Below are 24,749 nucleotides of genomic sequence, written 5' to 3' on the forward strand. Positions count from 1 at the left end.
CGAAGCTTTCGGCAACCCAAAAAATGCAGCTGTTTCTTTCTTCATTCAGCGCCGAACGGCCAGCGGACCTCACTGTGCTGCCACAAATCGACGAGAACCCAGTATCGGCGCTCTTCACGCTTGAGAACTCATCCGGACGGCAGCTGCAAGAGGCGCACCGCTTCGCAAAGCCGAACCGCTGTTCTCTAGAGGCGTGCGCTACCGATCTGAGGTAGGCGCTCAAGAAAAGTGTTCGTTGCAGAGGAGGTGTGATTGTCAAACGTCTAAGATAATCTTGCACTGCAATACATCTTCATCGTATTTCCCACCAGTCGGCGACATTGAGAAGGACCGTACTTGGGAAGACTTTCTGCCAGGCAACAATCATCTGGCTTGCTTGAGTTTCTCGAAAAATGTCGAGCTGCTAAGCTCGGGGACGCGGTTTCGATTTCCGGGCCATTTATGGAGGAAAAACACCCGTGTTAAGTTAAATTTAGGCGCACATTGAAGAACCCCTATGGTCAAAATTAATCCGGAGCCCTCCCCACCCCGCGCCCCACAACGGTGGCGTGGTTCATGGTGATATTGTCGTTTTGGTACGTAAAACCTCCAAAATTATTATTATTTTCCTATCAAGGATGTTAAGTCACGCCCCTAGCGCGCGCGCCGTTAACGACTGAGAAGTACCAGGCGCAAAGAGAGCACGTGATGATGATTACTTTTGTGCAGCAGAAAGACGCCCCCAATACGCTCGTATTTTAACACGAAATTGTTTCGTGCCGGGGTTCACCAAGATTTCACTGACATCATTTCCGTTACGGATGTGACGTCGGTAAAATGCACACGAAACGATGACAAAGAAAAACCAGAAGAAAAAGTTTCGTTGCTTTGGATGACCTGCGAGTCGAACCCACGGCCTCTCAGCCCGCGACGATAAGCATCGAGCACTCTACCGAATGCGGTACCGATGCTCATGAATGAGGCTTAACAAACACGCCTCATATCTCCCACACCTTCTCCCTTTCACGGTGACCATGGTTGGCGGGGCGCGGTGTCGCCGTTTCGGATCGGTGCAGTGATTAAATACTGCATCAAAACACTAACGAGCACCGACAGGAAGTGCTGCGGTAGTTTCAGGTATCGGTGCAGCGCAGGGGCGTAGCCAGAAATTTTTTTAGGGGGGGGGGGGGGGTTCAACCATACTTTATGTATGTTAGTGCGTGCGCTTCTGTGTGTGCGTGTAATATACGCAAGTAAAATTCAAAATTCTCAGGGGGGGGGGGGAATTTGAACCCCCCGAACCCCCCCCCCCACCCTTTGGCTACGCCCGTGGTGCAGCGAGAGACACACCAGCGGGAAAAGCGGAACGCCTTCCCGCGTTCACGGCTCAAGCTATGAGCTCTGCATGCCTCTCGCGTTCCTGAAGCGTTGTGTGGTATACGCATGAGCGCACACTCTTAGAAAAAAAATTAGTAAATGGTTAGTAAATGCTTGTATTTACTAGTTTCGAGCATATTTTACTACCTTCGCGAAATCTGTTTACTAGCCAGCAGTTAGTAAAGGTCGTAAACTTTAATTTTATTGATTACCTTGGAATTAAAATTTCGTGCTACGTGATGGCACGCATATAAGCAAATATAAGGGCACACGACAGTGTGTAGAAATCAATTATTCTTCTAAATTATATGGTTGCTAACCAGTACACGGTGTGCTATCCCAAAATAGGAGCATAAATAGTCTTCAAGCCGCTACTAGAGTAGATATCGGCTACTTAAAAGTCTTGCTATTCTGTGTGTGCTCTTGCGTGTGTGTTCTCATTCGTGATCAATTCATGCCTCTGTGTATGTTGCTGTGATGTGTACTTACAATGGTAATTACATGAAGTAATTAGCGGCCATTAGTTAATGTACGAAGACAATGCGACTTCGTTTTTTTTAATCCTTCAGGTACTTTTGTAATAGAATCATCTTGATATGGCAATGCACACGCACATGTAAACAAAATAGGCGTAAACCTCTAATTGGCTAAATGTAATAGAGTTAATACGGTTAGCAAGTTGCTAGCGCGGTTACTAACAACTTAGTAATGGACTAGCCATTCGAGCTAGTACTATTCACTCACTAACTATAGGTAGCAAGTTTCACTAACCTGCATTTTACTACCTTCACTTACTAAGAGGCTAGTGTATTTTGTGACAAGTAAACTGTTAGTGTTTAGATAGTGAATATGCCGACGTTTTTTTCTAAGAGTGCAGGCGTAGGTTTCTCTCAAATGGCGCTTTAGTTTAGATGAGTGCGTATCGAGTACCAATGTTATGTCCTTGTTGATGCCACCTTTGCGCGTGATTCAGTATATACTCTGTCCAGGTGTCCAACTGCTTCAGCTACCCCAAGGTTTAAACCATGATCTTTGGCGTTAGTCGTCGGGATGAGGATGCGCCACTAGACGTCAACATGGGTACATTCACGTCAAACGGTACTATAGCTGCCAAACACCAATTGACATTGTGCAAGCTCTCATATATCAATGTACAATCAACAATCAACTATACTCCTGTGAAGCCACGGTTTACTTTCGTGTTATACCAATTGCTATGACCGAGTGATCAACCGTGTTTTTTTTTTTTTTTTTTTTAAGTGTGACGGCTCAGTGCCAATGGTGCCTGCCCGATTTTCGAAAGGGGATGGATCCGCCCTCGTGAGTGGCGTTGCATGGCGCTCTCAATGTGTTGTGTGATACGCAGAAACGATGCTAACGCGTTTGAATGAAATACCCAAAACGCGCACTTGCCGAGTGGCCTTTCACCTTGTAACCAAACATGTATGCATAGCAATTGTTTAAGTGCCATCTATCATTTTGAGCCTGTTCTATGCCCACTGCAGGACGAAGGCCTCTCCCAATGGTTTACCCTATCGTGTCATCTATACCAACTGTTTTTACGCAAAATTCAACCGACACTGTGTTGCAAACATTTACGCCAAGATTTATGCTTCTGCAAAAGCTTTGCGGTCACAAGACCGGTTCTAAGATATTCTGTTAAATTTATGTAACACTTCTTTGGAGTTGCACCATAATCCTTTCAGCATCGGTGCCCGTTTTCCCCTTGTGGCCATTTGAAGAAGACCGACTTGGACATGTCATCGGCATTGGCGGCATTCTCAACATTGCAAGGCGCGCGTCTATACAGTAGATGATATATATTTAAGGAAACCCGAGCAATCACGTGAGTAGATCGATCAGCATAGCACATACTGCAGAAAGAACACCCCATGTGACGTTACACACTGGAATTTAAAATAGGACATTTCTATCTCTTACATATATATTAATGCCGGTTTGTGGAAGAAAAAAAAAGCGCTGGAGTCCTTCTTGTGCTCTCATCTCAGTTCATTAATGAAGAATGAAATAGGGGCCCCTTTAATATGCGTCCTTGTTTGGCCCTCGCACTGAACGCAGCATGCCATTAAAATTTATACAATTCTCGTCCCAACACCAACGATGAATGATTAATGCCCCGCGGGGGCTGGCTTCCCGTGGAGAAATCTGCTATAGCGAACACCGTAGCAGCAAAAGGCGCAAGCAGCGAGGCTGCATAAAGCATGAGACGAGAAAACGTAGAGCAAGAATATACGCACAGCAAATTCAGGTTCCGGAGATCCCTGAACGTGTCCTTCCTTATGCATGATATCCGGTTGGCGTTCAGCAGCCTGCGAAAAAAAAGAAGCGCACCATCACATATACGGCGTGAGCCTCAGCGCAGTTTGTTTTCGCAGAAACGGCGTTATTTGTGTCTGCCTCGGTTCACTTGGTTCGAGATGATTAAATTTTCAAACCTGGCGAAAGCGAGGCCGCGGCCAGAGTTACAATGGTGTTTGCTGCCTTCTCAGAGCTTCCGAGCCGTGTGCGCTTCTGCATCGCAACATGGCCGACCTAGGCGGCCGTTTTTCTAGAGTACAATAACGAATCTGCGCAGAAAAGCGATGTGGATCAAATCGGCGTCTCTCGTGAGCTTAGAAACGAAATTCCGTAAACACGCGATTTCAAGCCGGTGGCGTGCGTTGGAAATCCAAGTCAAAATATTCCGCAATTAATTCTAAGAAGACTGATACAGATTTTCGCGAGTCCATAAAAGAAATCCAGAGTGCACCGCGAGCTAGCCACAGTGTGACGCACGCACGAAGAGTCGGGAAAGATCGCTGCTGCTCTGTTGAGACGCATTAAGAGCTTCAGACAAGCGCTCGGTTTTGAGTGAGCTGAAGGGCATCCTGGTTAAAGACAAGACAGACCTCGTGAGCGAGGCAAATCATTCACTGACGTTCTGTACGCGTCAGTCCCGCCTCTTGATGGTTGAAAGCGCTGGTGCCCTTCGAAGTGGGACGACATACTCTCGACATCTCTCAGTTAACCGCTAGCTCCTCCGCGCCGAGGCGTACAAGACCACTGACGGCCCCTCTTGCACTATCATGGCTCCCGTCACGCTCGCTCTCATGACTTCCCTAGATAAAGCGCAAAGAAAAAAAGAAAAAAGTCAGTTCCACGCCGTGAAAGCCGTCGGACAGTCGCCACTTTCGTCAGGCAATACATTTTGCATCCGCAAAGTTTTCACGAAGTATTTTATATAGTACCCCCTAGATGGCTCGTGATAAGCTTCCAAAGCTCGTGTTGGCACCGGCGTCTCGAGCGCACCACGGCCGCTCAACGAACATGACAACGTCGGAGCGAGAATGACTTCCGTAGACGAGCGCGTGATTCGCGTGATTCGGAAAGGGAGGGGCGTGTGGCCACTCCCCTCTCGGCATTCTTATGCTTCCCATAAATTCATACTGTGTAAGCGTGCACTCTTAGAAAAGAAGCTAGTAAGCAGTCAGCAAACGCATGTATTTGCTAGCTTCGAGCGTATTTTACTACCTTCGCCGCATCCCTTTACTAGCCAGCAGCTAGTAAAGCTTGTAAATTTTGCCGTTACTAACTAGGGAGGCTTTCTGAGTGTTTTTAACTAGGTAACTACTAAGCCACCTATGGTGCCAGGCGTTTCGTAGATGCCGCAGTATATTATGCCGTAATCGTGACAGTCGTTTGCGAAATTTAAACAAACTTTGAATTTTCTTCATTACATTTGAATAGCAGTTTCGTGCTACGTGATGGCACACATATACGCAAATAGAAGGGCACAAAATAATGAGTGGAAAACATAAATTTTTCTTCTATATTCTATGGCTGCTAACCGATGCACTGTGTGCTATCTCAAAGTAGGAGCATAAATAGCCTTCAAACTGCTTTCACAGTAGGTATCGGGTATGTAGAAATCTAGATATTGTCTGTGTGGTCCGTTCGTGCCCCTATGTACGTTGTTGTGATGTGTACTTACCATGGTAATTACTTGAAGCAATTAGCGCCCATTAATCAGTGCACGAGGTCAATGCCATTTCGTTTCTTTATTTCATCTTATATATGATTTTGTAATAGAATCAACTTGATATGGCAATGCACACGCACATGTAAACAAAATAGGCGCAAATTTATAGTTGGCTAATTGTCGTCCACTAGAATTTCTGGTGCGATTACTAACATTTCAGTAACGAACTATCCATTCGAACTAGTACTATTCCCGAACTAACCAGGTAGCGATATGTCAATTGCATTTTACTACTTTCAACGACGAAGAGGCTAGTGCTTTTTGTGACAAGTAAACCCAAAGCAGGACCTGGTATATCCTTTGGGTTGGCTGTTAAGTGTGTCGCGTAGAAGCCCTTATATTCTGTGCGTGCCTAGGTGTGTGTGTTCTCATTTATGGTTCGTTCATGCCTCTATGTATACACCGTTATCTGAGGATGTCATCCCTTACAAAAATATTTGGTAACATTAAGTTGACGGTCTAAAGACAATTGTTACTAGAACCTACCAACAATCAAAAGAGTGTCTACAGACTGTCTTTAGACGTCTGTACCAACAATCAATCAACGCTCTGGCTGCAATTGGCCACCAACTTTGAACAGACTCATGTTCATAGGTTGTCTGGTGACCTCGTAGTAACGCCCTATCAACAATGTTCAACAGACACCCTATCACTGTGAGCAAAAAAAAAAAAAAAAAAAAAAGCCGAGATGGGAGTAAATGGACTCGTCCTCTAGCGCACGCCCCTATGGGGGTTTTATATACTCCGTCCAGGGGAGTAAAAAATTTACGCCCTTTAAGGACGGAGGTTTTGGATGGACTGAGGGGAGTATTTGTTTACATCCATAGGGGAGCTTTTCGCTGTCGCACCATGCGCCAGAGAATCTTTAATTAAATTAGCATCGAAACACGCAAACTCGATCACACGTACAAACATGCACACAACATTCGCAAAGTAATACAACACTCACACTGACAACCGCTCGCCACCCGCTCTTCACAACCAAACTTTGGTCACCGAGTATATATAGGCACCACATCTTGACCTCCAATGTAGCTCACATGGGACACTTCTTTTCCGTGTAATAAGCAACAAACATTCATGGCGTACGTGTAAATTTGCGGTGGGCTTATAGATACCACTGAGGCACACCTATCTTTTACTAAAAATCCGCCTAACATACAACGACTTTTTTTAATTAGCGAATTTAGCGGGAGTAAGAAGGAGGCCTTCAGACGGTCTACATAAAATAGTCTTTATACAAAAGTAAGAAGGAGGTCTTTAGACTGTCTACATAAAATAGTCTTTATACAAAAGTAAGAAGCAGGCCTTCAGACGGTCTACATAAAATAGTCTTTATACAAAAGTAAGAAGGAGGTCTTTAGACGGTCTACATAAAATAGTCTTTATACAAAAGTAAGAAGCAGGTCTTTAGACGGTCTATTGACAAATGTTACTAGATCGCAAATGTTACTAGACGGTCACCAATGTCAATAGATGGTTACTAGGTGGTCTACTCAATGTTACTAGCCATTTTTGTAAGGGTGGTGTGTACTTATCAGGGTAATAAGACGAAGAGACACTACCACACGGTTTCACTTTTTAGCAGCGAGGCTGTTTAAGCTAGCCGTAATTTGTGCGGCCTATCAGAAAGCTATCATCATCATGAACGGGTATGTGCCACAGAAATTGGGCAAATCCCACTACTCACCACTGGACCACTAAGAGAGAGAGAGAGAGAAAGCTACAGAAAGAAAGTGAGAGAGAGAAAACATTGAGAGAAATAATGGGAATAAAGACATGAAAAGATAGAAAAACAGAGAGAGAGAGAGAGAGAAACATAAAACGAGAGAGAAAGAACAGAAAGATCAAGAGAGAAATAAAGAGGAAGAAAGAGAGAGAAAAAAGCAGAGATAAAGAAATGGAAGAAAGAGAAATAAAGATAAAAATAGCCAGAAACAGAAAGAAATAGAAAGAAACAGATACAAAATAGAGATACAAGAAACATAGAGAAAGAAATAGAATAAAGAAATAGAATAAAGAAAGAAACAAACAATGAGAAACAAAGAAGGCCACCCAGCTGCGCTCTTCCTTTAGGCTTGGCACGACTAGTGCCATCCTAGAGAACGGAAAAGGCAACGGCGGCTGCGAGGAGAGCCCGAAGCGATAGAAGCCCTACGCCAACGACGACGTGCTCGTAGATCTATACGAGAGGTGCGAACGCTCGGTTCTGGGATTTGGACATCCGTGTCGTGACTAAGGCTAGCAAAAACCTAGAAGCAACCAGATTAGACTTCAGAATCGTCCAGTTTCTCTGTTTCAAGCCTTGAGCGACTTAGTGCAAGCTTCAATTTTTTGTAGCGTTAGCTACACTTGCCTAGCCGGAGCCGATTTCGCGTGGATTGTCATGAGCCGTGCTGCGCATGCGCGAGAATCAGTGCGGAGCCGGCATCTCACGCGCTCTCCGCCACATGGAGGAAGGAAGACTAAGGAGAGGCCCTATCGTATCCCAATGCATTGCGAAAAGTGTGGCGGAAGTGACGTCAGATTTATGGGGCAAACAAACCGGTATGGGGCAAACAAAACAGCAGACGCCCCGCGGCGTGCTCTCCGCGGTGGTTCGCTTCTGCTCGGATTTGTAGCGCCGGCGTAAACTTGGCGCGTATTGTGCGGTTCGCACGTAGTAACACGTTGCAAGCAGACGTTTACCAGGCTGTTCGTGCGTGGCAGGCCCGAGCACTGCGTGCTGAAATTCTTCGTGGAGCGGTTTTGTGCAACAGTACAGAAAGTACCGGTACGTGCCGTAATCAAAAACATTCAGCCCCTCCATCATCGTATGCGAACTCACCTAGCAGTGACTTACGCGTTCTGCTGGGCGTTAGATCTTTCTTTTCCTTTCTCGTAGCCCGATTTCCCGATCTTTGCCCGATTAGCGGTTCTTTGCTCGTGTATATGAAATGAGCGCAGTAGCTATTCGGCGCAACGCCAACCTATAGTTCACGTAACTTCACGTCGAAAAGAGGACACCGCTGTATTGTTTAGGCGATCGTGCACGTAAAGTTTGTAATTCCAGTGCGCACACAACACAAGCACGCAGCGAGCGCACACCGAACAATACATACATGACGTAGTCCGCTAATAACAACAAAATTTTATTGCCCTTTCGTGGAACGACACAGCCTCTAAAACGTACGATGCCTTCAGCGCATGTTATGTACGGCGCGTCAGACGCCAAAAACAAAAGTTCACATGAGTTCTGAGTTGACAGAATGAGTAACAAGCAACAGAGCGCACATCCGAGAGCTTCGCACGCAAATACCATGCCTTAGTGATCAGCAATGAAGCGAACGTACACGTACACATGAAAAGTGACACCCGGTACTGTCTGCAGTGCATGCGATTTGCACCGGGTATACGCAGCAGCTGGGCATTGCGTAGCTTTCCTAAAGAACACACAGAAGAAGCAGCGTGCGTGAATCGACTACACCGTTTGCACGGCGAAAAACAAACAAACAAACAAAAAGGCTGCGAAGTTTCGCGATACGCACATGCGCTTGCAAACGTCTCGACGGAAATCGCGAAATGTTTCGCTGCGCCTTCGCTAGGAGGCGATGCGGGTGTTTGCGATGTGGAGGCTTCACGAATGTGACGTCAGGGCCTCTCCTTAGTATTCCTTCCTCCATGCTCCGCCACCGCCGCGCGCGGTTCGCCGCTGCTGGTGGCGGAGAGAAGGAGGAGTGGCGTCGTAGCCGGGCAGACAGACTGGCGCCGGCGCGCGCGACTCGCCGCTGCTGCTCTGCGCATTCGAGAGGGGTGACGTCGTAGCCATGGTGCGCGCAGCTATTCGCCTTCGCTGTGCAGTCGCCGTCTGACAATGCGCTGGTGCCGCTTGATAGCGCCTCTGACTGGCGTTTGCAGGTGGGTAACGCCATGGAGAAGGAGAGCGCAAATGCTGCTCAACGGCGCAGAAGAGCTGAGAAGCTTATGTCATCGGATCCCGAAGCAGTTACCTGGCAATTAGCGGTTCAGCGTACGAAGAATGAATAAGCAACCTGACGTTGAGCAAAAATAAATATGCATGTGCCACATAATACGTATACCGTGTGTGTTGTCATTGGAGCAGCAGTAAGCATGACAATCAAGCTAATCCTAGACAGTCTAGAAAGCCCAGAATAATCAGCTGAACCTTTGCTAACGCTACGTATATCCTGGCATAGCCGAGCTAAGCCACTGCATTTTTTCACTTGAGCTTTTGTCACGGTGGTAATGTTACTAACTTTGTATTACTACTTCCCTGTAGGTAGTAACTGCAAGTAATAAGCGTCATCGTAGTAAATTTACTAACGTGGAAGTTACTACTTGCAGTTTCTACATAGGTAGTAAATGTGACAAGCCCCTACTACCTCAAACTTAGTAAATACCACAATTTTTTTAAAAGCGTCCCTCAAAAAGCGAAAAATGTGGGCAGCTTGCACTATTGGTGCAAGGTTGGACTAACAGCGAAGCTTGTGAATGACCTAGATTATTAGCAAGGTGTTAATTAGCATGGTCTTAATAAACATGGTCCTAATGAGCTTTCTGGTAATTAGCACGGCCTTAATTAGCCAGGTCCTCTCTCGGTTCCTGTCTGCTTCTCTTTCTCTGTCTGTCTATAGACGTCAGGCTCTGTCCCGGCGGCGCTGCGAAAAACACCGCCACCAGCGCCTTCATCGCAGCCCTGGCGCTAACTGGATAGTACAAAGAGAGCCGTTCGCAAGCGAATGTGCGTAGGCCACAATAGACCCCTTTCTTTGGTTGGCGTCGAGGCACATTTCCTGAAAATCAAGGACCTGGAAAGCTCCTTCCGCCCGTCCACGCTTCAGAAAAGTAGGAAGCTCATCGAAGCGAGCTGCAGGCACAATACAAAAGAAGTTTCAATTATTTCGGCGGGCTGCAACTCGCAAGTACAAGCGAGCATCGCACGACATCAAGTTCCAGGCAAGCCCTCCGACGTACGTTCTGTAGCGCCTAAATGCGTTAAATTAGGGTACACACATAACGTCAAAGCGATGAAGTACATGCACGATCAATTTAGTTAGCTATACACATCTCACGATCAGTGGTACAAAGCAGGGCTTTATCAAGGACACATGACCCCGGCAGTTTTCGCCTGTTGCATTCTCCCTTCATCTCTCGCTTACTGTGCGTTGGAATGTTTCATTACGCATACTCGAATGTCCTGTCGACGGTTGTCTTCTGTTTGTATAGGGTGTCCCAGCTATCACGCAGCACGATTTGAAAATAAGGAACGGCGTTACGCGAAGCAAACCTACTGCACATTATTCCTAGTACACTGGAGTAGCCACTGCTATTTTTTTCGTTATTAAGGTTTAATTAATTAGTCATATTTATATTTGTAACTCGACAAGTACTCACCTAATTGTCAAAATGTCAATGAGGCGTACGTAGGCATGTTCAAAGGACATCTAACTGCGCAATTTTTAACAACGTACTAATTACGTGCTCATTTTTTCCGGCTGATAAAGAAAGCCCGCGAAATATAAAAAATAACACGTGACTACGCCCCCACCGCAATTGAAACCAGCGCCCTCAAATAAGCTTACTGCAAACAACCGCTCTGCCTGTTATCCGTGGCCAGAGACAGCGTTCCGCATTTTGGCAAGGGTCGAGCGCCAGCGATATGCGTGCAATTTCGTTGAGATTCATTCCGTTCGATACTACGCCACAACCATCATCCATATCTCACGGCCGACTCTTCTCAGTTATAACGCGGCAGGTGTCCTCATCACGGCCTGACTGTAAAACCAAGCGGTGCCGGGGAGTGGCCGATAGGGCGATGCATTTTTTTTTTCTTTCTGCATTTTTCTCTTGATACTGTCTACCTCATATGGAGCCTGTTTGAGGGCGCTGGTTCCCGACGCGCGCACCAGTCTAGTCACGTGTCATTTTTCATATTTCGCGGGCTTTATTGATCAACCGGAAAAAATGAGCGCGCAATTAGCACGTTGTTGAAAGTAGCGCCTACATACGCCTCATTCACATTTTGACAATTAGGTGAACACTTGTCGAGTTACAAATATAATTAACTTAAACCTCATTAACGAAAAAAAAACGTGGCTGATCCCTCCGTCTTAGGAATCGGTATAACAAGAAAGTGAAACGTGTCTTGACAGAAGTAGTGCTCATTGTGTAGTGATATATGAGAGCTTGTACAATGTCTATTCGTGTTTGGCAGCTATAGCACCGTTTGACGTGGATGCACCCATGTTGACAGCATGTCTCTATCGCGACGACTAACGCCCATTATCATGATTAAACCGTTGTGGTAGCTGACGCTGTGAACATATATTTGGACACAGCGAATCGTGAATCCCGCGTAAGGATGATATCAACAAGCTCATAATCAACACTGGTACCCGGTATGCACTTCTTCAAAGCATCGTCAATTAAGGAGAGAAACGGCACGGTGTGCGCTTTCTCGTAATGCGTAGCGGACGCCTGTGCTCATGCATACATAACACACACTGCGCTTCAGCAACGTGGGAGGTAGAGGTTCGTAGCCTGAGCCGCAAACGCGTGCGTCCCGCTGGCCTCTGTCTCGCAGGCGCTGCTCTCGCTCCACCAAGGCACGACATTCGCCCGTCGAAATCGCGTCCTTTCTGCAACGCATATTGCAGCAGTTTTGTTAGTCTGTGCTCTCCCAATTGAAGAAGTCGGCGGCGGAGAAATCCCGTTGGTGTACGTGGAAGCTGCACTACTCCGATGAGCCGACGCAACGCTAACACGAAGCCAAAAGCAAAGAACGTAACTGCGTTAGTAACTGCGTCAAGGGTGCCTCGGCGACGCCAGCGCGGCCAGTCTACCTCTCTGGTATCGAGACGCTTTAACCATGACCTCCAATATCGCGTGAAATCTCGGAGTAAGCGCTAGTAAGTGTCGATCGTGAAGCATTACTTCTTTTCACATCTCACAGACGGCGGCACCGCCCTGCTCTGCCCGCCGCAAAAGAGAATGTGTGAAAGATATAATGCGCGTTCGCGCCGTGTCTAGCATCTACCGAGTTAGCTTAGTCGGTAGGGCGTCGGGCGCTTACCGTCGCGGCCGCAACGTCGTGGGTTCGATTCCCAGCGGGGTATCTTTTTCTTGTTTTTTTTTTCTCACCCGTTGGCGTCCATTTTATGAACGTCATATCCGTGACGGATGTACTTGGTGGACCCCGGCATAAAACACTTTCGTGTTAAAAATAGCATTGGCTACTCCAGTGTACTATGAACAATATGCAGTAGGTTTGCTTCGCGTAACGCAGTTCCTTTTTATTTTAAATCGTGCTGCGTGATAGCTGGGACACCCTGCATACTGCAAATGGGTATACGTGCGCGCCCATTTTCGCGGGGTTCAATCAAAGACAAAACCGTCTGTCTGTCTGTCTGTCTGTCTGTCTGTCTGTCTGTCTGTCTGTCTGTCAGAATGTCGCAGGGTTCTCTTCATTTCTCACGAGGATGGGTAGTGGCCACCAGGCCCGTCGGCAGGAATTTTTTTCGGGGGGGAGGGGGGGGGGGGCGCTTGCTGAAAACCTTGTCTATTTGAGAAAAACACCTATTTTCATTATTTATTATTGGTAAAAATACCCACTTGACCAAAATTTCGGGGGAGGGCCCGGGTCCCTCGCCCCCCCCCCCTCCCCGGCTACGGGCCTGGTGGTCACATCCTGAACGTCAAGATTGAATGAGAGCCGCTTTGTGACACGCGAAGAAGCCGCCGCTAAGTGCCCTGACGGCATACGGCTATACTACAGAAATGCGGACGTCGACCGGTATAACGCACATTGCCTCGACGATTCGGACGACGTTTTATGTCAACCCGCGTGCGATAACCTAACTGGCTACACGAACTAGCAGGTACACAGGGATGCCCTGGCCAAGGTGGCAAAGATAAGCGCAAGCGACATGGGTGCCTACCGGCCTCAACTAGCATGAGCGTCGGCAAGCCCTACATAATCACGGCCAACATCGACTTAAGCGACGGCCTCGTTAATCGAAACATGGGCACCTTGCGGTAGATTGAACGTGACTAACACGGGAACCTCGTGCGACTATGGCTCGAATTTCCTACGTCCACGGTAGGCACTGTCGCCCCAACTTGGACGAAACACATCACTACCGCACACCCCTCAATACAATTGAAATGGGTGCCCGTGGGAGTGCGATGCACCACAACCACGATGTACGGTAGACCAAATATTTCGTGTAAGAGGACATAGTGTCCCCTCGCGGAAGCGAACGCCATAACTATAGATGTCACAGGGGGCCACATACGCCCAGGTGGTCTTCGAATACGATAAGTGATATTACGCCATAGTTGCCTTCCCGCCGTATGCTTCGCATAACATCGATTTCCACGGCACGTGGGATCTGCCGATGTTTTTTTTTCTTTATGGTCACGAGCTACAGCCATAGCAAAGGGGCTCAAGTTTGGCTGTAAAACACTAAAAATCTGTCAAGACCTATATAGATCCCACAAATGCTCACCTCTAATTGCAGTGCAGTGGGTACTTGGCAAACCAACGGGTATCATCAGCTGCTTAATCTGGGGAACCTGCACTTCTTTCGTCGGATCCACGCGCTTTCCACTAAACGATAAAGTCAAGCCTCGGAAGGTGCACGTCTCTCTTCCCGTGTTCATAGTAGGACATGATTGCTAGCGTAAATGGGGCGGAGACGAGAAGAAGGAACACGGGACCACGCTAGGCTTTAACTAAACTTTATTACATTTGTAGTGAAGAGTACGAGACGACGACGAAGCAGCCAAGAAAGCAAGACACATCGTGAGTGGTAGCCACGCGACCCGAGCTTGCGCTTGCTTGGATTTTGGACCCTCGACGTTCCTCATCGTTCCTTCACGTCTGTACGTGAATAAACCACGTGACATTTGGTGGAGGTACGTGGGTTTCCCCTACGACCCTGGATCTTCGCTCCCGTAAGCTTCCCCCCCTTCGTGATACCAACATGGCCACCGAGACTCCTTCCCAGCCTGGCCCTTCGGCTGTCCACGTCACTTGTGGCGCCGTGTATCCTCAGCGGGACCCCCCCATCTTCTCGGGCTCCGGTGAATCGGACGTGGACGAGTGGCTGTCGAGGTATGACAAGTCGGCGCCAGCAACAGATGGGACGAGACAATGAAGCTTGGGTATGTGCAATTCTACCTTGCCGACATAGCCCAACTGTGGTATCACAACCACGAGGCCGAGCTTCCATCTTGGTCAGCTTTCAAGACTGCTATCAAGGACGTCTTCGGACGGCCTGCGGCTCGCAAGCTTCTCGCCGAGCAGCGCTTGCGTCAGCGTGCACAACAACCGGGTGAGACCTACACGGGTTACATCGAGGATGTCCTCCATTTGTGCACCCGCGTCGACCCCGCTATGCCTGAGGAGGCCAAAATCAACCACATCTTGAAGGGCATCGAGGACGGCGCCTTCCAGCTGCTGCTCGCGCGGAATCCCACCACAGTCGCTGCGCTAGTTTCCCTCTGTCAGAGTTTCGACGAATTGCGCAGGCAGCGCGCGATCGCCCGTCAGGCCCTCCCGACCCCCGACACGCTCTCCAGCTTGCAGCTAGCTGTCCCTCCGGCCACTCAGCCGACTCTCCAGCCCACGATCATAGACTTCATCCGTGAAGAAGTCGCACGCCAGCTGTCCTTACTGCCGCTCACTCACGAGCCGGCGCATCCTCTGGCTCCGGGCATTCAACAAGCCATTCGGACGCAAGTTGCTGAGGCTCTCCCACCCATGTTCCAACAACCGCCCGTCACTGCGCCGCTTACCTACGCCGCCGTTGCTGCTCGGCCCCCTCAACAGCCTATGCCCTCTGCTCCACCTCGACCACTGATGGCCGTCCCATGCCTTGGCGACCACCGCGTATCACCAATCTATGCCTTACGCTCCACCTCGGCCACTTACGCCGCCCCGTGTCTTGCCAACATCCGCGTATGCTTCGTCGCCGCCCATCCCAAACCCCTCGGCTCCGTCTTTCCGCCGCTCCGACGCGTGGCGCACCCCGGACAATCGGCCCATCTGTTTCTCCTGTGGCCTCGCCGGCCACGTCGCTCGCCATTGTCGCCTGGTTCCTCCAACATTCGACGCCGTGGGCATGCCAGTTGCGTCGTCGTCCAGGTCGCCCCCAAACTACGCCCCTCCTCACTTCGACGCCGACGGCAGGCCGGTCGCCACCGGAGTATGCACGTGATCAACGACCCAACGAGACCCACCGGTCACCGTCCCCTCGACGACGCTCCCTGTCACCTATGCGTCGCCGACCTGCTGCGCAAGAGGGAAACTGATCGCTGCAGTTCCGGAGGCAAGAACTGCATGCGAAGCGAACTGCCCAAGGCCTCCGTCTTTTTCGCCGCAAAACGTTATCGACGTCAATGTTGAAGGGACCACGGCCCAAGCGCTAATTGATACCGGGGCCGCCGTTTCCGTAATCTGCGAGAGCCTCTGCCGCCAGTTAAAAAAAGTGACCACGTCGCTCTCAGGACTCATGCTCCGCACTGCGAACTCGCAGTTCATAGCACCTTCAGCCGTGTGCACCGCGCGCGTTAATATTCAAGGCGAACTTTACGTCATTGAGTTTTTCGTGCTGCCGTCCTGCTCTCACGACGTTATCCTCGGCTGGGACTTCCTTTCACGTCATCGCGCCATCATAGATTGCGCCCGAGCAGAAGTCGCCCTTACGCCGCTGTAATCTGTTTCCGGGTCTACCATATCTGACGCATGTAAACTTGTCATTGCTGCCGACGCTGACGTAGCCCCAAACACGTTGTCATGCAGGTTTGCGGTATTCTAAGTCGTTACTCTGAGACGGAGGCTCAGAGAAAAGAAATGATGAAGCCGTGTTAACAGGAAAGAAGAAAAGTAAGAAACTTTAAGTAGGAATGAGAATGAAAATGAAAAAAAAATAACAAACTAGAAGATCTGTCTTAATTACAACCTAAAACGAGTCTTCCACCGTCCCGCTCTAACACTCATAAAGATAAAATGTCACCGGTGGTGTTGAGGGCGGCGATGGCTTGGTAGGCAGGCGTCTGATGAGGCGGCGATGCTGACGACGTCACCGTCGCTGACCAGCACGTCGGAGCTTGCCCGAAGACGGGGTAGGCTGCTTGCTCTCACCAGATCTGTGGCTGCTCCTAGGCTCCACTTGTGTCGCACGGGCCCGTTTCCGGCAGGGAACAGCCACACAGGAGGTTCTGCCCTCCATGGGCAGTTTGGATCGGGAGTCGAGCTCGAACACCAAGGACGTGACCTGGGCAGTCACGGCCGGAACTCCTTGAGACCGTATACCTCCGGGTATACCGTGGGCAGCTGGAGCGTCATGGCCTTGTCGGACTTCTTTCGTCGGGTCCGGAACCCGACTCGCAGTCGCGCGACACCAGTGATCCTCGCTCGAGACTGTTCCAACCCTTCTGCCTCGACCAGTCTTCGAACGTTTCTTCTTCCTTCTCCTCTTCCACGTGCCCTCTTCTCATTGGTCTTCCCCAAGGGCCTTCACCATGCTTTTCCCCGCGAACTTTCTCTTCGTTTGGCGGGCCTGGTTTTCACACGTGGTATTTCGCGCGGCCGTCGTCGTCTTCCTTTCGTTGCTTAGTCGTCGCTGCCGTTGCCTCCGAACACGTCTCACAACACTACGGTGCCACCACATTTCAACACCACCGCGTCAACGCGTCACTACACTTCACCACATAGGCCCCTTTTTGGGAGAGTTTTTCTGCACGAAAAACTGTTGCTCAGTCTTTGGATCAGATCACTCACACGAAGGGGGAAGAAAAAACCACCACAATAGTCTGAGAACCGCAAATTGTCCAATTTCAATATATCGGCGGTTGACTGCTATGTGCGGCTTACTGCAATGATATATAATCTTCCCGTGGTAAGCGAATGGCATCAGAGTATATTTATTGAATCCGGCTCATGTAGTCCGCCCCGACATTTTCAGACCCCTTGATGTGTTCTATGTGGAATTCATATTCCTGCAAGGCCAAGCTCCATCTCAATACTCTGCTGTTGAGATGTTTTGCCTGCGATAGATATTGCAAGGGTTGATGATCGGTTTGAACTATAAAGGGGATTCCATATAAAAATATGTGGAACTTTTCGATAGCCCACACAAGAGCTAAACACTCACGCTCTATGGCCGAGTACTTCTGTTCTCGAGGCAATAATTGCCGGCTAGCGTATGAGACAGGATGTAATACGGACTCATGCTCTTGCATGAGAACTGCGCCTATACTAGTATCAGACGCGTCACTGCGTAGTATGAAAGTTCGCTTGAGATCCGGAGCCTTGACGATAGGTACTTGAGTGAGTGCCTTCTTGAGGGTTTCGAAGGCGGCTTCTCTCTCGCTGTTCCAGCTGACCTTGTTACTTTCTCTTTTCTTGGTCATTTCTGTGAGGGGCTGAGCCTTTTCTGCGTAATGGGGTATCAAATCACGGTAATAACCCGCCAGGCCAAGGAAAGAGCGTAGTTGTTTCTTGGTCTCGGGTTTTGGAGCTCTCACTACCTTTGAAATCGTGTCTTCCACTGGTCGAATCGTTCCGCCTCCAAGTCGATGACCAAGAAAAACAACTGACGTTACGCCAACTTCACACTTCTGGGGCTTGATCGTCAGTCCAGCCTCGCGGATTCTCCTCAGCAATTGACGCAGGGTGTCAGTATGCTCTTCCCATGTCGTCGTAGCGATAAGCACGTCATCAATGTAGTGAACGACATTTGGTAAGCCCTGGAGAAGGCGTCTCATTAATCGGGTAAACACCGCCGATGCCGTCTTGATCCCAAACGGCATGTACAGGAAATGATAATGTCCTGATTGAGTAGAGAATGCTGTCTTTGGCTGAGAATCCTTGTCCAAAGGCACTTGCCAATATCCTTTAGTTAGGTCAAACTTTGAAAAGAACCTTCTCGCGCCGATCTCAGCAAACATTATATCTGTCCTTGGGATAGGTTCCGCGTCGGAAATCAAGACATTATTAATCCGACGGAAATCGATGCAAGCGCGATAGCTCTTGTCCGGTTTCTTAACCAACACCAGCGGTGAGTTGTATGGCGAGTTTGACCGTTCAATCACTCCAAGCCGTAACATATCTTGCACTTCTTTCTCAATTACTTCCTTCATTGCAAAAGGCAATGGGTACTGCTGAGTGTGGATGGGCTCAGAGGTGGTCAATTGAAGACGGCAATCCAATAAATTTGTTTTTCCCGGTATCTCGGAAAAGACGTCTTGGTGACTCGCCAAGATCTCGCGAAGTTCGTTGCGTTGGCTTTCCCGTAATTCATGACCAAGCTTAATCACTTCTGTACCAGAGCCCTCAGTAGCCTTGAAGGTAGGTATCGGCGTGTCCGTCTCTTCCTCCTCAACCACAATAAAAGATGCCGACTGTGATGCGTTTTCAGGCTGACGTTCTTCATAACGCTTCAACATGTTGATGTGGAAGAGCTTAGTATTTTGTCCCATGTCTAACCAGTAATCAAAGTTGCCCTTCTTTCCGGTCACCGGGAAGGGTCCCTTCCACTGCATCAGTAGCTTGTTCTCTGTACTTGGAAGCAGTATGAGTGCTCGATCACCAATTTTCAGCCGACGGGTTTTACTTCCTCTGTCATAATAGTTCTTCTGGGTCACTTTAGCGCGTGTCAAGTTCTCTTGTGCCAACAATAATGTCTTCTCCAGACGATCCCTGAGGTCTAAGACGTATCCATACGTTGTCTTTACTTCTTGACGTATGTGGTCTCCAGTCCATAACTCTTTGAGTATGCTGAGCGGCCCTCGAACATGCCTGCCGTACAACAATTCAAACGGCGAAAAGCCCATACTGGCTTGCGGTACTTCGCGGTACGCAAAGAGCAGGGGTGCCAGCAATCGATCCCACGACTTGGGTTCTTCTTGACACAACTTCCGCAGCATTTGCTTCAAGGTTCCATTGAATCTCTCTACCAACCCATCACACATGGGCTGGTAAGGCGTCGATTTGAGGTGTTTGATGGCTAACAAATTATTTACCTCTCTCATTAGTTCCGAAGTAAAGCATGACGCCTGATCGCACAATATCTCGTGCGGGAATCCAATGCGAGAAAACATCTCTATTAGTCCCTCTGCGACGGTAGCGGAATCGATTGACGGCAGAGCAACCGCGTCTGGGTATCGGGTGGCGAAGTCTACCAGAGTCAGTATGTAACGGTTCCCCATACGCGATGTGGGCTTTAGAGGTCCAATGATGTCCACCGCCACTCTTTCAAAGGGCGTGTCGATTAAAGGCATGCGACCAAGGGGTGCCTTTCCCACCTTGTTCTTAGGATAGGTCCGCTGACATGTGTCGCATGAGCGCACATATCTCTTCACTGCCTCTTGGACCCCAGGCCAATAGAAAGCTCCTAGAACCCGATCGATTGTTCTTTTCATGCCCTGATGCCCCGACATCAAAGTTTCGTGAGCTAAAGCCAGCACTTGACCACGCAAGCTTTGAGGTAGCACCACTTGTTGGGTCACTTTGTCTGAGGGTCCCCGGTAGTAACGGTATAGAATTCCCTTTTTTATCTCGAACGAATGCGATGCTAGTCTTCCTTGGAACACTTGACCGACTTTCTTCCTACAGGAATCTAAAGTCTTGTCTTCTTTTTGAGCTTTGCCGAGCTCTTCTCTGGTTATATCCAAGGTGTTCATACTGACCTTGGATAAGGTCGACAGTTCGCGGCCTTTGATGCCGACCACCACAGAATCTGGTGGTCCTTCTCCTTCCTTGGTTCCCTTTGGTCTCGGTTTAGACTCATGTTTCACGATTCTCTCTCTCCACTTATCATCGGGGTTTTGACCTTCCCGTGCCCCTGGAACATTGCCAACGATAACGTCGTACAAAGGTCTTACCATGCGTTTGACCACCGAACTACCAGAGAAATAAGGCGAACGTATTTCGACCTTTGCCTCAGGAACGGTAATGCTACTGCCATCCGCGAGGAACAACGTAGCTGTGGTGCCTGTAAGAGCTTCGTCTGGTACCAGAGATCGACGGACTACTAGCGTGTTACTTCCCGTGTCTCGCAGAACTGAAACTGTCTGGCCAAACACTAGGCCCTGCAACACCGGCATCTCGCGAGTCACAGCTTTTGGGTGAGTTCTCACCGCGCTAGCAACGTTTCCTTCTTGTTCGTTGGACGGAGTATTGGTACATTCCGTTGGGTCTTCTCCCGGAGACAGCAGGCAAGATGTTTTCTTCATCGAGCCATCTCTTTTTGTGCAGGCCTTGGTATCGTGTCCTGGCTTGTGGCAATAGCCACAGTAAGGTTGTTTAAGCTTAGTTCGGCAATCTGAGGCCCTGTGACCGACCTTACCACATACAAAACACTTTACTGCAGTTTTCAAGGACGCGCTTCCGCTCTTCTCTGTGGCACTACTGTTCTCCGTTTTTTCACGGAACAGGAGCAAGTTAGGCTGTCTTTGTGCCTCTAAGAAGTCATCGGCGGCCTCTGCCAAGTCATCAAGTTTGCTGTGCTTCTTCTCACGAAGAAACAGCGCCAGCTTGTGATGGCAGTTGCTCAAAAATTGCTCCGCGACTATGAGATTACGGAGTGCCAAATACTCTTTGTCGGTCTTAGACATTTCGACCCACCGATCAAAGAAACTCAAGAGCCTCGTCGCGTACTGTTTTCCGGTCTCGCCATCTTGGGGCTTGCTCTGGCGGAACTTCTCCCTGTAGCCCTCCGCCGTAAAACGAAAACGTTGAAGCAAGGCTAACTTGGCCTTATCGTAGTCGAGGGAGTCTTCCGGGGACAACCGTCCGAAGACTTTTAACGCCTCTCCACTCAAACACAAGCTCAAAGCTGTGGCCCACTTTCCTTTCGGCCAATCCTGCCCGGTGGCGACGTTTTCGAACCTTTTTAGATACGCATCCAAGTCGTCCCGGTTTTCATTGAATCCTGGAATTAAGCTGTGAGGATTCACGTTGCAAAATGCATTTCCTCCAGATCCTCGGTCAGCGTTTCTCGCCTCTCCACGATTGCCTTGCGCTTCGGCAACCTTAAGCTGCAACTGCAAATTCTTCTCCCTTATTGCTTCCAATTCTAACAACTCCTTTCTCGCCTCGCGTTCTGCAGCTCGTTCATCTCGTGCCCGCGCCTCCTGCTCGTCTAGCCACGCCTTCAGCTCTGCGCCCTCGAGCCCCATGCGCTCTGCCAAAACCGATAAATCGCCTCGTGCGCTCGCCATAGTCTTAATACTCTTAACACCACTACAACATTAACGGCTTCGTCCTGTCGTAGCGGACGCCAATTTGTCACGAGGCTATTCAATTATTATGCTCTCGTGCAGGTTCGTGTAAACAATCATCCGATGACATAACCGTCATCAAGAAAGGAGGCGAGACCATTTGTGCACACCAGAAACCAAACACTCAATGTATTTACACAGCAGAAATATGAATATCGAAGGAGAGGGAAAAGTACAGAAAATGCAAGCGGAAAAGAAGTTAACAAGAGTAGGAAAATGTTAACAGACGCGAACAGTTCACAGAAGATAAGTACAAGAGAAAAAGGCAGTGTCACCGTTCATCGAGACGCGGAGCTTGTAGCGGAGACGGGGAAGGCAAGGCACAGACGAACTCACGCAGACGCCAACGGCTAGAGGTGCGGTAGACGCTCACTCGGGTGGACAGAAGCGTGGGGCGAGTCGACGTCAACGGCCGGACGCCCCTTCGGCGTTCGCCAGCCGCAGACTGGGTTTGAAGCGGGAGACGCCGGTCTTGACTGGCCAACGCCAGACGACGAGCAGCGTGTGTCTGGCCAACGCCAGACGATTGAAGAAGCTGGGTACGCGCCCAGGTGGGAGCCCGCAGCGGCCTCGACGCAGGAACTCTGCCGGCCGCCACTCCCGCGTCCTGGTCGCCTTCCTCACTTGGTCACGTCCCGGCCACGTCTCCTCGCTTTGCCGTTGTACACCCGTGGCTTTTCTTCCAGAACACCGTGGCGGCTCTCCATTGGACGAAAAATCGTTCACTCTCACACGTGCTACGGTCGCGAGTCATCGTCGTCGTCTTCATCGGTTTGTGTTTGCGTCGCGCCCTTTTCAAACGCGCACTTGCACATCACAACGTCCACCCTTGTCGCCTTGACTTGTCCGGCCGCTCCTGACGGCGCTGTCCTGTTCGCCCCGTCAGAGCTGTTTCTCCGCCGCTACGCCCTACGACTGCCGTTTGCCGTACTCACCGTCGAATCCGGCGCTACCATCATGCCGATTGCCAACTTGCGCACCTCGCCCGTTCGTCTACTTCGCGGGGAATGTTTGGGAAGCATACATGCCGTTGACCTGCTTCGCTTTCTGGAGTTCGCTGAAGCCCCACTTCACCACCAGCTGAATGCCATGACAGCCCCTGTTGCGGCACCTCCGAAGTCAGACATTTTTCACCCTTCTGTGTCCCCGGATCTATCATTGGACCATCGACGCGAACTATTGGCCCTTCTAGAAGAGTTCCGCTCATCCTTCGACTGCGGTCAGCCATCTCTGGGTCGCACAACGAGCGTCACGCACCACATCGACACCGGTGGTCATGCCCCTTTACGCCAACGACCATATCGCGTTTCGGCGGAAGAGCGCCGTGTTATCAATGAACAAGTCGATGATATGCTCACGCGCGGAGTCATTCAGCCATCTGAGAGCCCCTGGTCGTCCCCTGTCGTGCTTGTGCGCAAAAAGGATGGCTCTATCAGATTCTGCGTCGACTACCGCCGCCTGAATAAGATAACTCGGAAGGATGTATACCCGTTGCCACGCATCGACGATGCCCTCGATTGCTTGCAAGGAGCAGAATATTTCTCGTCCTTGGATTTACGATCGGGCTATTGGCAAGTTCCACTCGCTGACCCTGACCGCCCGAAAACTGCGTTCGTTACTCCCGATGGGCTTTATGAGTTCAAGGTGATGCCCTTCGGACTCTGCAACGCCCCAGCTACCTTCGAACGAATGATGGATAACATCCTTCGTGGCCACAAGTGGAATACCTGCCTGTGCTACCTTGACGACATTGTTGTATTTTCCCGCAATTTTCCGACTCATTTAGTTCGTCTTCGCGCTATTCTCACGTGCCTCGCCTCTGCTGGCCTTCAACTTAACATCAAGAAGTGCCATTTTGCTGCGCGCCAACTCACCATACTAGGTCACGTCGTCTGCAAGGAAGACGTTCTTCCGGATCCCGCTAAACTTCGTGCCGTGGCCGAGTACCCCAAGCCCAATTCCATCAAGACGCTCCGAAGCTTTATTGGGCTGTGCTCATATTTTCGTCGATTTGTGCGCGACTTCGCTTCTATCATCGCACCTCTTACCAACCTACTGACAGCCTCTAACGGCCTGTCGGCTTGGTCACCAGAGTGCGATGAAGCTTTCATGACGCTACGGCGCTTATTAACGTCACCTCCGATACTCCGTCACTTTGACCCTAATGTGCCTACGGAGGTCCATACTGACGCCAGCGGTGTCGGTCTTGGTGCTGTACTGGCTCAACGAAAACCAGGATACGACGAGTACGTTGTTGCTTACGCGAGTCGAACCCTGAAGAAAGCGGAGTGCAACTACTCAGTCACTGAAAAAGAGTGCCCCGCCATAATCTGGGCTTTGACCAAGTTCCGTCCGTACCTTTATGGCCGCCCCTTCGAAGTAGTCACGGACCATCACGCGCTCTGTTGGCTCTCATCTCTGAAAGATCCTTCAGGCCGCCTCGGTCGTTGGGCGCTTCGGCTGCAGGAATACGACATTCGTGTTGTGTACAGATCCGGCCGCAAGCACTCGGACGCTGATGCGCTATCCCGCTCACCGTTACCGTCTGACACAGCTTCGCCGTCAGACACGTCAGCTGTCTTGACGCCCCTTGACTTCGCAGACATGCCGTCGGAGCAACGCAAGGATGCGTGGATCTCCGAACTCGTCGACTTTCTGACTGGTTCATTGGTTCATCCAGCGTCAAGAACTCTCCGTCGTCAAGCCACGCATTTCGCACTCCGCGACGGCCTCCTCTATCGGCGTAATTACGCACCTGACGGTCGGAGGTGGTTGCTAGTGATCCCGCGCCACATGCGCACAGAAGTCTGCACTGCTTTTCACAACGACCTGCAAAGCGCTCACGCTGGCGCTCTGAATACTTACAACCGCTTGCGTCAGCGATACTACTGGCGCGGCATGTACACGTTCGTGCGCAAGTACGTACGTGCTTGTACTGCTTGTCAGCAGCGTAAAGCTCCACCTCAACGCCCAGCCGGTCCACTTCAGCCTCTACCTTGTCCGGGACGTCCATTCGACCGCGTCGGCATCGACTTATATGGCCCGCTTCCCCCGACTTCCTCTGGGA

At 49.8% G+C, this 24,749-nt stretch overlaps 1 protein-coding gene across 1 annotated transcript in view; it reads right to left on the reverse strand.

Moving 5' to 3' along the window:
* LOC119379389 (protein slit) overlaps positions 1 to 24,749 on the reverse strand; it is a 480,803-nt gene that overhangs the window by 108,342 nt on the left and 347,712 nt on the right. The window contains exon 13 of the mRNA XM_037648708.2: positions 3,615 to 3,686. Coding sequence (XP_037504636.1) covers positions 3,615 to 3,686 — 72 coding nt within the window. The remainder of the gene's footprint in view (positions 1 to 3,614; positions 3,687 to 24,749) is intronic.

Source organism: Rhipicephalus sanguineus, chromosome 1 (assembly GCF_013339695.2).
Source record: "Rhipicephalus sanguineus isolate Rsan-2018 chromosome 1, BIME_Rsan_1.4, whole genome shotgun sequence".
In the NCBI taxonomy this organism is placed as follows: Eukaryota; Metazoa; Arthropoda; class Arachnida; order Ixodida; family Ixodidae; genus Rhipicephalus; species Rhipicephalus sanguineus.